The 14,702-nt window shown below is 42.2% G+C and overlaps 1 protein-coding gene across 3 annotated transcripts in view; it reads left to right on the top strand.

Annotated features, from left to right (window-relative positions):
- si:ch73-383l1.1 (receptor tyrosine-protein kinase erbB-4) overlaps positions 1-11,093 on the top strand; it is a 230,251-nt gene extending 219,158 nt beyond the window's left edge. For all 3 annotated transcript variants that reach the window (XM_051427370.1, XM_051427371.1, XM_051427368.1), the window contains exons 24-27: positions 1,700-1,797; positions 1,987-2,157; positions 3,756-4,044; positions 5,060-11,093. In XM_051427370.1, the coding sequence (XP_051283330.1) occupies positions 1,700-1,797; positions 1,987-2,157; positions 3,756-4,044; positions 5,060-5,898 (1,397 nt within the window). In that variant the 3' untranslated portion in view covers positions 5,899-11,093. The remainder of the gene's footprint in view (positions 1-1,699; positions 1,798-1,986; positions 2,158-3,755; positions 4,045-5,059) is intronic.
- The last annotated feature ends 3,609 nt before the right edge of the window (positions 11,094-14,702 follow it).

Below are 14,702 nucleotides of genomic sequence, written 5' to 3'. Positions count from 1 at the left end.
ATGAAAAACTACTGCCAATGGCTTTTGACAGCACAGAAGCAAACCGTGAAACCCCTGCAGCCATTTAGCCTAATAACAATGCCAACTGATTTCTGTCTTTCCCCCGGAGGAGAAGGAGAATACATTTTATGTGCTACGTAAATAAGTCTGGACAATAATATTATAAATCCTGAGGTCAAAGGGATTCCCTTAACAAGCAGCTAAAATGCTTGTGGGTTCCCACATATTCCTGATTTATTATTAATCTTTAGGACAAATATTTGATACGTACCATATGTTACATTTCCTTATAACTGTATGTTTTATCCACTGAAACACTGAACAGTTTATCCTCTTAAAAAGTTTCCAATTGTATTAATTTTGCTGGTGCATTGCCACAGCCCTGAAAAAGACAAACCACACATATTTGCTCACTCACCGCACGCGCACAAAAAATCCAGTGACGTCAGCTGAGTTTCACAGCGGTGATCAGAAATAGCCAAAAGAGGTCAAACCAGCAGGAGGGTCACGCTGCCCCATCAAAAGCCAGAAGGAAGCCCAGCAATTGGTTGTATTAATTCTAATTACATGTTGACTGAGAGCCGTTGTTTGTAATTTGGTGTGCCGTCGCGCTGCGCAGCCCGCTGCCTCGGCGCCACCCCAATAAAGATGAAATAGAGTTTGATTGCTGGAGTAATTGCACCTCATTAATGTAATGTGCCTGCACTGGGGGCGCTAAAAGCGGAAATCAGACGAACTGAACGAAGACAGGCAGGCAAAAAAGACAACAGAAAGGGTCAGGGTTTTAGATCGACTGAGGTGTTGATGGTTATGGTTGAAAACAGTCAGGAGCTTTTATGGAGAGTAAACACAGATTCAACTGCATTAATGTAGTGAGGACAATTATTCTTCTGGCACTGTGGTAACTGCTAAATTTGAAATAAAGTGAAATGAAGCAATTATATTTTGCTCCCGAACCATTGATTCCCCCCCAGGACTGCCAGAGGCACCCAGACTCCACCACTAGCCCTCACTGTTGCAGAATATGTAATAGGGATGCAGACACTGAATTCAGCAGCCCAGTTTTCTTACTGTCTAATCTGAGCTGAGACCACCTGGCTTCTCACTTTACCTGCAGGGGTTCGCTGTGTTTACTGCAGCCGTGGTCTCTGGAAGAGAAAAGGAGGCTTGAGATCAAATCCCCTACCTTAATAACTACCTCTGAGTCGCCCTTGAGCAAGGCACTTAGACCTTAGAATGTGTGGGATTTAAAAGTAAACACCATGCTTGCTCATTCAGTGTTCTCTGGATAAATGTTAAAATGTTAAAAAGTGCATTTTATACAGAACTTTCATGGGTATGATACTTCAACAAACATCTTCCTATTTTTTTTACAGCTAAATATTGTAGAGGTATTTTTTGTAAGTAGACCCTGTAGGATGGCATTGACGGGTCTGAGTAAAACGGCAAAAGCAATAGAAGGTCAAAAATAGTATATATTTTTTTAAAGAAAATAACAATAAACCAGCAAAAAAACTTACAGGTTGAGCTAAAGGTTAAGAAACTACAGATTAGACAGGTGTACACAATTTCTACTTTCTCTTTGAGTGCTGTGTAAATCACACACATGCATTCCCATATACAAATCTTTGATTTTACCCTTAAGCCATCCATTTATCTCTCTAACCTCTTCTTCTTGCTCCGTCTTTCTCTTCCCCAGGCTGGATGATTGACGCGGACAGCAGGCCAAAGTTCAAGGAGCTGGCTGCTGAGTTCTGCAGAATGGCCCGTGACCCCCAGCGGTACCTAGTCATCCAGGTGGGTTCGTCTAAAGAAGCTCGCCATCAAAGCATTCGATAATGAAGCTTTTCTGTGCAACCATCCACTTGCTGTTCATGACTTTTTATGGCACATGAATGTACTAAATGGCAATGATAGCATGCGTTAAATAAATAAAATAAATCAGATTAAATAAAATTTTAACAATGTCACATATGTACTGTTTAGGGAGACGACCGCATGAAGCTTCCCAGCCCCAATGATAGCAAGTTCTTCCAGAGCCTTCTTGACGAAGAGGACCTGGATGACTTGATGGATGCTGAGGAGTATCTTGTGCCTCGAGGTTTTAATGCGGCTCCTCTGTCATACACAACCAGGCCCCGGGTGGACTCCAACAGAGTAAGGACCATAGTTAGGCACACAAGAACATAAGAAGAACTACTATTTTTGTAAGCTGTAGTCTTGAGATACTTGAACAAAGTGCTTTCAAATTACATTTCTAAATGTTAAAGCATAAACCTTCACTTAGAATTCAATATTTTTATATGATCACACATCATATCTCCTTAGAAAAACCCTTTCAAGTCAACTGATTTGACTTTAACCTCAAAACTTAATTCTTTATCTTCTATGGTCAAAAAACGCCCAACTCACTGTCCTCTGTAAGTGCTCAAGGTGGTTAAGAACTTCCAATACACTGATGATTTTCCTCTGCTAATGGCTCACCTCCATCATTTCCATCCCAGCGTGTGTGGCTTAAAACTGGACTCTTTATGCACTCGCTCCCCAGGCCCCAGGTTTCATTACTCAGAGTTCCATAAGCAAATAACAGACGCTCTCTTAAAATGCCGGAGCCGTTTACTAATAGACAATGAGTGCAGGCTCGGCTGTTTGCTCTGCCGCATTCACCACGTGCCGCTGGCCCTCGGCTCTGCATCTTATGCACCTTTACCCCCGTGACCTACCCATTTGCCGGCGGCTCTTTGCTCCCCGACAAACACACACGTACTCCAAAAACACACCCTCAGTAATCTGTCCAGGGTCCTGTCTGTTCAAGGTCAACACCCCTATCATGAATTGAAACTCCTTTGATTATGCAGTCAAAAGTCCCTACATGCCCAGACAGGGAAAGCAATTCATTGTTAAAATCCATCGGCTGGCTGACTTTGCCACGGGAAGTTAGTTATTCAGGTTGCGCCACGGCAGACGCAGTCCAATACAGACGGTTATCTAATCTGCGCTGATTTGCTCTCACACTCATACTTGAAAAGAAGAGCGGATAATGATTTTGAAGAAGGGACGAACAGAGAAGTTTTGAAGAAGGGGAGGTTGATTGCAATTGAGGAAAGGTGGTGGGAGTAGGTGGACAGATATAACCCTAGGACGTCTCCTCTATCTTTCTGTTGTGTTTTGAAACTCTGTTTCCTGTAATTGCTGCTGTAGCGCTAGCAGTTGGCAAGAGCGCAGAGGAGTGGGTCTGGGTTAAATAGCCCACGGCAAGCCAACACACCACCACAAGAAGCCCTTTGCTTCACATGTCATATTTTGTATTTTCTTGTGGGGTTTTTTGTTCTTTTTTGAGGTTCAGGTGTTTGAATCGTAGCTTTGCCTGACTGCCCCTCGCTGTCCCTCAAGGCTGACACATCGGCAGAACTTTGTTGGAGAATTCTACTTTCAACAGGCAGCTGAATGGGTTAAAAGTCTGGCTTTCTTTGCCGCAGGTGGCATATAACTGGCTTAAACTCAAACATTGCATTTACATCTGTGTTTGTTGTGGTTCAATTGAGCTAAATTCATCTTTACTACTACAACTGGTTTGTTAAACAATGTTGTCCCAGCTCTTCTATCATCAAATAGCTGCAATACAGTGTCATATAACAAGATGCACCAAAGTTTCTTAAATGGTTTAAATTAAAGAAAATCAAACCTACAGTTTGCACAGTAATTTCAAAAAGCATTTTTATCTGTCTCTATCCACAACCCACACTTTGCCCTAGAACCAGTTTGGCTATCGAGATGGTGGTCCAAACCCTGCAGAGGGCTCTATGGCAAGTGCTCAAGCCTGTGCGAACCAGGAAGCCACAGGCAGTGGACCAGTTCCGGCCCTGGAGGACCAACGCTGTAATGGGAGCCTGCATAAGAAGAGCTTGAGCCAGGCTGGGGCAGAGGACAGTGTTGGCCAGAGGTACAGCGCTGACCCCACCATCTTCCTGGGGGAGAGGGCGTCCAGAGGGGACACTGATGAGGATGGATACATGACACCCATGAAGGACAAGACTTCCTCAGGTACTTTAAGTGAAACCCAAAACACAGTAAAGTGAAATAAATGTAGCCTCTGGAATCAGGAGTCAGGTTCATTTTCCATAGAGACAAACAAAGATTTGTTGGGACTTGCCTCACAGAAGCTAAAAATATGTCCAGAGAAGTGTACGGAATTTTGGTGATGATGCATGACTTAATTTTAGGAGTTGTATTCCAAACTATGGTGCATGTAATGCCAAACTTTAAAATAACCTAACCTCATTATAGTAATTCCTCACCAATCTATTAAATACAAGCAACACCATGGGAATGACTACACCACAATCTTACATGCTGTTCCAAAAACACAATTTAAATGTAAAACAAGTTCATCTTGTATTTACTACGAATTCCAGCCTAGTGCAGTCATCTCTTTGCTCATTCACAGAGTAAATGTAATCTTTTCTAGTATATTCTGCCTGCCATTTTGCCTGTTCATTTCATTTCATTCCATTGATTAAAATTCCTACAGTGTTTCCGTCAACGGTGTATGTCAGCTACTACAGTCATGTTTTGCCTTTGATCATAATTCAGTCCATCAGCCCTGCTCTTGCACTACCATCTTTGATTTTTGAGTAGCTCAAAATATAACAAAGCCTGCAGCAAAATGTATCTGAAGCAATGTCAAGGAGCAAAAGAGTGGGCAGAATCAATAGGTTTCACACCCCACTATTATAGTGCTTGGAAGCAGTGAAGAGGGGTCATTTGCTGGCATTTTCACCCCCGGCAGATGGAGTTTCCAGTGCCAAAGAACTGCTGGCAACTTGCCCGTCTGGTCCTGAGTGGCTGCCATTATCGCCATTATCATCTCCATCTCCATCTTCTCTCCTCGTTAGCGAGCAATATCTTTCTCTTACTCTATTTGAGTTTCCATTTCTTTAGTTTTCTTTTCTCTTTATTTAATTTCCGTGGATCATTTGTTTGTCATTCTCTCATAAACTGCTTTTTCTCTTGTTCTCCTCTTTCCTACCCTCCCTCTCTTTTCTGATCTGTGTTACAGAATACCTGAATCCCATTGAGGAAAACCCGTTTGTCTCACGACGTAAAAATGGTGAGATCCACGCCTTGGATAACCCAGGCTACCACAGCACACCCAACAGCCAGCCCAAAGGAGAGGATGAATACATCAACGAGCCGCTCTACCTCAACACCTTCCACAGCCCTGCTGAGCTGGGCCTGGAAGCCCTGAGGAGAAATGGTCTACCCCTACCCACCCATCCTCCTTCTTCGATCTCAGCCACAACTTCAGGCTCCCACCTCCCGCTTACCATCCAGACCAGTCTGCCCCACTACCCCCTCCCTTTGGCCCAGCCTTCTCCATCTGGCATGCCTTGCCACCATGGCCCACCAACCCACATCCTCCACACCCACCACACCATCAAACCTGCAGGACAACCTGGCAATCCAGGTGGCAGCTCCGCCAGCCAGAGCCAAACAGGAACTACTGCCCAAGCCCAGGTGTGTCAGTCAGGTGCCCTGTCCACTTCGGCCACCATTGGGCACGGCAGCCTGCCAGCGTACCAGAGCCACGCCACCACGCACCCCGCCAGCTTGCTGAAGCATGGTGGGCTGACATCAGGGAAAGTCAGCGGGAAGAAGCTGAAGGTGACCTTTGACAATCCAGAATACTGGCAGCACAGCTTGCCTCCAAAATCATCTAACCAGGCAGCCCCTGACGGTGCCCAGGGAGGTTCCACCAACGCCAAGCTCTTCTATAAGCAGAACGGACACATACGGCCGGCGGTGGCTGAAAACCCTGAATACATGTCTGAGTTTTCCCTGAAATCTGGCACCGTCTTGCCACCTCCACCCTACCGGCAGCGGAACACTGTGGTCTAGATTGTTCCACTTGACAAACGTTCCTCAATCAGACTCTAGCCTCCAGCAACCCAGACATCCTCTCCGGTTCCACTGTTCCACACAGAGGGGGGCAGCCACAACCAGAACCGCCCCCCAACTCTTTCCAAATAATGAACCATCTGCTGTAGACTGTAGCAACATCAGAAGGAGGTGGACTGAACCGAACCAAGCAGACCCAACTCAGACTCACGCACCTTCAATCCAATCCAGTCCATTTCTGTTCTGTAGATAGAGACTGCGCTCCATGTCACTGAGAATGTGAAGGTTATGGTAGTTTTTGGCCGACAACGGACACATGATTGTCGCACAGCAGTGGAAGTACCACGTTGTCCCAGTGAGGTAGACCAGAACGACGTCAGACAAGATGGATTTGTCTTAGGGGACCTGAACTCACTGCCAGCCACTGCGGTGTCAGATTCATGAGAGGAATGAGATGTTTTAGTATATTTTGTTTTCTGGTAAAAAAAAAGGTCTGCGGATCCGAGGAACAAAACCCTTCTGAGGGTTTCTGAAATAGGCAAACAGACGGCGCAAATGTCGTTTGATGTCAAGATGTCTTGTTATGTGAATGACCTTGTTGAATGAAATGAAACAAAAATGAAAAAGACTTTAATGTTTAAGGTTTAGTCAGGAGAGTGGCTTCCACTAACATAAAAGACGGAGCACCGAAGGCTAATCAAGCATATTCAAATCGTTTTGACTATGGGATTATACTGGACATTCTCAAATTTTCCATCAAAAATGTCAAACTCATCTCATCTTTCGACTGTAACTGTGATACTGTGATGGCCAAAACTACAGTGATCCCTCCTTTCACATTTGTAGTTCAACCATGAACTGTTGAACTTGCCTGAAAACACACAGGCCACATGCTGTTCTGTTGATTTTGCTTTACTGCTGTCTACTTGGAAAAGCTGATCAAAACCAGCTTTTTCCAAGTTAAAGGGAAAAAATACACTGTAAACATTTTTATAAACACTGGTTGCAGTGCTGAGAAGATGGATTTTTGTACACTGGTTTTCCCTTTCATATCATGAAGCTAACTAAAATGAGTTAAGAGTGTCTTGCCATTAGAGTGGGAGGACATTTGGGGAAATTGCTGTATATGTGGAATAGTGTGATGAGACCATCCATAAAGCAGCTGAACTCAAAATGGTGATCATAGAGACAGAGAATGAGGGAGAGAGCAAAAGAAAGAAAAACAGAGGGGAGGGAAAGTTCATGCAAGCTGCCTAATGAAGACCTCAAGGAATGAACAAGACAGCACCAGCAAAGCACAGTAAAAACAGACTACTTTGTGTGTGTGTGTGTGTGTGTGTGTGTGTGTGTGTGTGTGTGTGTGTGTGTGTGTGTGTGTGTGTGTGTGTGTGTGTGTGTGTGTGTGTGTGTGTGTGTGTGTCTGTGTGTGTGTGTCTGTGTTTATGTCAGTGTGAATGTTTGTGTTCACATACAAGCGAGCCAGTTTGGCCTCACAGGAATATCTGTGGTAAAAAGAGATGCGGCAGAAGTCGGTGATGACATGCTGTCAACCTTCAGTACCACTGCTAACCAATACTGCACTCTGTACTGGTGTGACCTCAAACAAGGCTTCCACCATGCGACTGCAGTCAAGTAGAAATCACTATATTTTTAATGTCACCAGTTTGAATATAAAGCTCACTGAGTGGCCCAACAGGACATGGACACTGTGTTCCTGCAGCCAATTTTTATGTAAGCTGTTGATTAATCAGCGGCACATTGTAAATCAACAGCCTGTCCATAATGATTTATTTGGCTTGGTCTGAGGTAGCAAAGAAGACCCGAACTATTTTAAACCATTACATTATTCAACAAAGATCAAGACTGCATATGTGTTCTCATTAGGCTGACTTTTAATCTAAAGTTAGTAGCGGTAGTGCTACCCGCAGTCATAGCTCTATAAACTACTAATCTATTGACCTTGTCTTCTAGAAATTACATTCATATACAACTAATACCTTCCAGGTTGTTTTTTTATCAACATAATGAAGAAATTAGTAAAATGTTCACCAACAACATATTTTTCACAGCAAAATATCCAATATCTACTCATAGCAATTATGTACAGCGTTTTAAAACTTTATTATTTTTAAATGAAGGTACACAGCCCTATTAATATTTAACCATAACCAACTTCTTTTACTAACCTTTCTGTTGCATAAACATAACCCTATTAAAGATACAAACTCTGCTCTCTAACTTCTTAATTTTGTCTGAAGTATTCCAACCTAGTTTTACTCCTGAGAACACCAATAGAGCACTAATTGCCCCTTTACTCTAGAGAATCGCTCTGGCCCTCACTACTGATGCCTCTGCAGGCAAACTGCCAGTCAATGCTGCTAAAAGCGCTGGTGTTACAGCCATTATTTCTTCCACCAAGCCATATTGAACACCTTTGGGTGGGAAAACACCACGAAGCTTGCCAAACTTAGGAGATCAAGGTGAACATTTTGTAATGATGGTCGCCTCAGAGGTCCTCTTGCAATATCTTCCTAGAATCACATCTTAGTCCAATCAATATGAGCAAAATCTTGTAGTTCCTGAACCTCTGGCAAGTTTTCCCAGCCATTATCTGTGGAACATGAACATTATTGCTTTGTCATTGTTTTTAACAGCTCTTGATCATTCTGTGTCGGCAGCAGAGCCTTGTCCAGGCTGTTTTCTTGTGTAGGGTGTTTATTTGGTGTATTTTAATGTCTGTGTGTGCGTTTGTGTGAAAGTGTTCGTCTGAGTGAGCTTGTATATGTTTGTCCTCCCCATGGAGCACTTTGATCAAACCCGTGGGTAGAAAGAAAGGATTTCCACCCTTCGTTACTGAAATATTCAACTTGTTTATCTGGTCGTTTACCACTTCAGAAAGGAAAAGCTTTAGCAAAGGAAGGTACTGCGGCCAGGAGTTCACGAAGAAGACACATTTTAGGAGGTGCTGACCAGCTTCAAGAATGTCCTTGTTTCCAAGTTTTATGTTTGCTTCAAACAGTATGTATAATGCTGCTTTGATGATATCATGACTATTTGATGAAGGAGTATTTTGTAGTCCCTTTTGGAGCTCTAATTCAATGAAATAGAGACAGCATTTAATATCAATGTGAAATATTTATAGCGCATTTGAGCTTGTTTATACAGAACGATGGAAGAGTCTGCCAAATCTGGGTTTCAAGAAGAAGAAGAAGAAAAAAAGAAGAAATGCGCAATGGTGGTGAAAAGAAAAACACATGCATTGATTTCTCTCTTGTTTGGCCTAAATTATACTGCAGACCCAGGCAAAATATGTGTTTGTTTCAAGAATAGATTAGACTGAAACACTGATGAGACGACTGGCCTCGCATGTTCTCGAGAGCACTATCCCAGAGACACTCAGCAACCCTCCACTTTTAATAGAATCTTCTCAAGAGTTTATTGCCACAAAAGGTAGAAAAACATTCCTGAGCATCAAGACACAAGTTTGTCAAGTATTGCTTTTGTCATCTTAAGGCCTTGGTTATCTTTCTAAAGTACCACAATTTGTTTTCCTTCTAAAGAAGCCATCATTTTCTCCCTCTCTATTAATATTCTTGTTTCAAACATATTTTGCCTTGGCATTGACCCGTGTTTCCTGCTGCTACTTGTCTCAACCCTAAACACTCTTGTGGCTCAGAATGCACCGTGGCAACATGACTGATCACTTTTTCTTATTTTTTACTCTTTACTGTTTCCTCTCCAAGCCAAGGTGCAGAGGCATGTAGCCATGTTGTACTGAAGTGTATCCTTAAATATTTCATCCTCAGCAGACACCCACGTTATAGGCTGCGATAGAGTCTAATGTATAGTACAATATCACCTTGCATGGTACCAAAAGTGAGTGTTTTACTGCCCTCCACCTTTGTATCTCTTCATTCATGTCAATATTATATTCAAATGTCTGTCCAGGGAGTGGACAGCGTGGAGGAAATAACCAGATTTTTTTACTGAATTCAGTAGCACAAACTGGCAGACCTTATTTCTGAAATCTTTCATGGTATTTTTCGTGTATGGTACCCTATATAGTCTTTTAATATTGAGTTTTATTTTTTCCATATTATCAAGGATGTTTTTCCTCAAGGAAAACGACTTGAATCTATATGTGTTTTTTTCCACTATTTTTGTGTCGATTACTGTACAATATTTAACATGTTTGTCATTGTAGCTGCAAATTTTTAGTTGTTCTTATCTTAATTGCACAAATCATTGCTTATGAGTGGAGGTCATTCATTCTCTGTGTTCAAATGATCAGATCAGTATAAATGTACAGAATCTTTGGGGTTTCCTCCAAAACTTATCTAACACACTTCAACAACAAATGTGAATAGTATTTTTATAAAGCACTGAAATGGCCGACGTGGTGAATTTGTAAATAAGGAGGCGACGCTTTGAATTTATATGGTCTTGTCTCCTACTGCTGTTTTCTCCTGCTTATAACAACTTGTACAAAAAGAGCCGTACATATTTGCTTTATGTAAGTGTACCTTTTGACTAATGGGAGTTTGATTTTCAAAGTGCTTGTTGAGCCTTTCTCATGTGAAAACTCTTGTTTGGTGGCCCTTTTTCCAGATCTTTGTGGCTGTCCTCATGTAATGTTTCAGTTAAATGTAAAAGTGGTGATGGTGGGTATGGGGGTGGGAAGGGGCGGGCTGTTCAATCCACCTTGTATCTCTGTTTGGCTTCCCCATGCCTGCCATGTTTCATTCACTCAGTATTGAGAACACCCCAGAACAAGCAAATAATACCTTATTTTCCCTCTTTATCTCTCCCTCTTTCTAATTCCCATACAACTGAAACCAGTGCTGCCAGCCACCCCAGATAACCTGTGTTATCTCCTCCGTTACTTTCTACTGGAAATATTACTGAGCCAAGTCAGACCTCCTCCTCCCTGAAAGGCAGAGCACAGCCTTCATGGTACAACCCATTTTTCAGCTCATTTCAGATTTGTTTTGCATGCTTTTAGAGGAGACATAGTAGAGAAAAGGCGTTTCTCCCCTCCTCGCCTACGTTAGCTTTCCATACTTCCCCCATTGTCCAAGTTATTTGAAACCACACCCAAAGCTTTATATCATAGAAATACCGTTCCTCATGTTTGTTACATGAATCTGTCAAAAGTATATTTTTAATTTAATATAAATAAAGATTGATTCAGTATATGTTGCAGTGGTTTGGAGGTGATTTTGTGTATCTGTTGTGCGCCTTACAGCAAAAAAAAACCCAATATGAAACGCTAGTAGTTGGAGTAGATGCAAAAACTTTTGCAAGAGGAAAGTTGTGGCTCTTTGACATGCTTGCTAAGAAGAGTAAACTAATCTTACGGAGGCAGTTATTCTGAAATTGACTGTCATCCTTTCAAGTGGGGTAACTAGAAAATCAGCTATATCAGGGATTCTATGTCTTGCTCAAAGACACCCCAGCAGGGAAACTCTGGAGTCCTAAACCCAGATCCCCTTGCTCGACAGGCCACCCTGCTGCCCGTAAGTAGAGCAGAAAATGAAAGTCCCGATCGGTTGCTCCAACGTTCACTCCGACAGCTTTCGTAATAAAATTTAACAGATGGTGTCTTTAATTAAGACGAGGATGCTCTCAAGCTACGGCGTGCTTATTTTGACCCGACTTCTTAAGATCAACATTACAGAAGTTGCACCGGGGGCGAGATTCTGCACCGCACCACACTTTCATGCTCAAAAGGACTTGCAGATGAAGACCAGCTGCATCAAAAGGTCCGCAGTGTTCTCCTGGCCTCCTCCAAAAGCTCTCCTCCAATAGGCTAATGTGTGGATATAACATTTTGCTCTCGTTTTTCTCTCGCCCCGTGCTGCGCTTAATCTGCTGTTTACCCAAGTGTTGGTTATGTAAACTGGCATAGGCAACATCGTTTGCTATGCAGCGCTCCTCCATTGCTGCTGCATTCCCAGGCTTTCATTTCAATCATAAATAATACAAAACTGTCCAATGGCAGAATATGAGCTTTCTGAAGTCACTGCTATTAATACTAATAAGGCGATGGGGTGCTTTAAGTAAACACTGTTTATGAACAGAACCCCCCTCCTTTCTCTTCCTTCTTTCCCCCTCTCTCCTCTGTCTATTAGTTTCCTTGGAGCACTGAGACTCAATTAGTAAGCACATCTAGTTCCACCATAGTAATTTAGAGAGGGGGCTTCTGCTGCAGAGTAACAGTATTTGAACTATTTCCAGTTATATTCACGTATATTCCAAATCTATATTGGGTCTGCCCGTTTGAATCACTGTCAAAAAAATTATGCTTCCCATTTGCTACGGAAAAGAAAATTTAATTGATACTCACTCACTCCCTTCCTAATGTTGGACTCACATAATAGACAGATTATCTTGAACATTAAGCACACTTCCCGACAGGACTTTGCACATTATCACCCTCACCAGACAGCAAAGGGGGAGGTCATTGTTAATTTGGCAACTGCTGTATAACCATTTGTCAGTGTGTTACAAGTCTCCTTTATAGCTGATCTTCCAGTGAAGCCTGCCATCGCTGCCAGGAGATGGGGTTCAGCTCCATCCCGCAGGCCTGTAGCAATTATACTTACAGCTGCCCTGTACACCTGTGACATAGCTCGGTGATGACAGCTCGTCGCCGACAGACCGGTGCTGTTTAATTGCAGCGTGTCACCTTGATGGATGTTTTACCCACACAGCCTTGCACCAAAGAGAAACAAGGCGACTGTTTCTGAAATGAACGAACTGAAATGGTTCCACAAGCCTGATGATTCTTTTATATCATGGCCTGTGTTTCTTGAGCTGCAGTTATTTTGCTTACAAGTATTCCCATCAGGATTCAAAAGCCCTGAAAATAGAATGAGACCAATAACTATCCACATAAAATGACATTCAAGGGTGTACTTATTTCATGACAGGAGAAACTACCTTAAAATGAAAAATTACTCCACTTAAATTGTGAAAAGTGAGCTAATATGTCTGCCTGAGCCTGTACTGGTTGCAAAATGTGAGTATCCAGAATACAGTCCAAGAATACAAGGCCCGACAATTTAACCATCCATTAGTTCACTGTAGTTCAGCCTATAGGCTGCAGCTAATTTATAGATCTATTGTTGGAAAAGCAGATTATGATTCTGCACAGATTTGCAGTTGACAGTTCTTCCCTTCATACTGTTGCTGCTCCTGTAAAGCTTCCCATGAGACTTCATTTCTTTCATTCTGATGAATTTTTATGCACCAGTTTGTGTCCCCTGCTGAATGCTCCCTCAGGTCGGACCATTCACCATGGGTGACAGAACATTTTTGTACTCCCACTGGTGATCCATCTGCAATTCAGATCTGTATTCGGACAGCCTTTTTCTTTTTATGGGAGGAATTTGCCAACATTTAAAAAAAAACTTGCATCTTAGTCACCGTAACCATGGCAACGATGACGTTGAGTGACAGCTGTCATTCTAGATGTCGTTCTCTTCCACAAATTGTGATTTAATACTTTTGGTTTTAATATTTCTAGTGTCATTCACAGCGAAATACAGGACAAATCGTGTCCTGCATTATATGAGACAGATGGCAACCTTTGTAGACAAAAATTATTTTATTCATGGTTTGTATTTTCAAATGTTTTTAGGCTTTTAGGATGAGGACTAAACATCTTGGATATAGAGTTTGGCTTGGGTTCCTGGAGGACAGAGCCATTAATGTTAAGAGGAGGATCCAGGACCAGCTCCCTCACAGTGGGGAACTACTACACAGTGGATGTGCTCGTTGTGAACAGGGCTTTTCAGTCATCCCACATAATAATGTTGGCTGGTAGAAATGCCCTGGGCCTTGGAAGTAACAATGGGTTATAACTTTAATAAGTAGTAAGCTAGTTAGCTGGACATCAGTCAGCAATTGCAGTTACCCCAGAAAAACACAATGTGATCCATTCCTTACAATTTAGCTCTTGTATATTTGGTTTTGTGGAAGGTAAAACAAAGAGAAACCACTATCCAAACCCTTTATTTACAGAGTACTGCTCTAACAGCCCCATCCAAAGCTTGATAGACCTACTGTACCTAGTTACGGTTGCTAAGATATGACGGGGTAGGGTGTAGCGACAGGTGAATTAGCTATTTATTATCACTTCTTTAATTAGTAAGGTGGTTAGTTGTTTTTTTTATTTACCTTTTTGTTGTTTAAGCATCATGTCACCTATCAGTTACATACTTTTGAACACTGTACACGATTCAAGCTGCAACAGCAAGGTTGGCAGTTTAATGTCTTAGAAATCGTTTATCTGTTCCGTCATTAATGCGCTGCTTTATTCTCTTCATCATGCCAATGCTAATTTGACATCATTACTCTAACACATTTTATTGCTCCTTTTAACATCAGATGGTAAATTTACATTCTAATAACATGGACAATGCCCCTGGTGTCGCTTAATGTGCAATTAAGTTCAGAATGTGTCCATTATGTTGCTTACATAATGTGTTTAAATAAATCATACTTATCTCCCACCATGAGGTTATATCTCCCCTGTCGTGTCATGACTGCACATTATTGGGATAACACGCAATTGTGTGAGTTATGTTTACTGAGATCCAGAGTTAAAGCAAGAAGCAAGTTTTCCATCTAAAACTATGAGAAAAGTATGGCAACAGATTCTAACTACAATATAGCCATGATGACTACTTTCCAAGATCATAGAAAGTCTCCGCCGGGTTGTGAAAATATTGACAGCTCATGGTGGTTTTGGATTTTAATCTCCTCCTCCTCCATCTGACCCCAGACTGGTCAGAGCCATG

Source organism: Dicentrarchus labrax, unplaced genomic scaffold (genome assembly GCF_905237075.1).
Source record: "Dicentrarchus labrax unplaced genomic scaffold, dlabrax2021, whole genome shotgun sequence".
Taxonomy (NCBI): Eukaryota; Metazoa; Chordata; class Actinopteri; family Moronidae; genus Dicentrarchus; species Dicentrarchus labrax.
The sequence above is the reverse complement of the archived record's forward strand: the minus strand, read 5'-3'. Positions and strand labels throughout refer to the sequence as shown.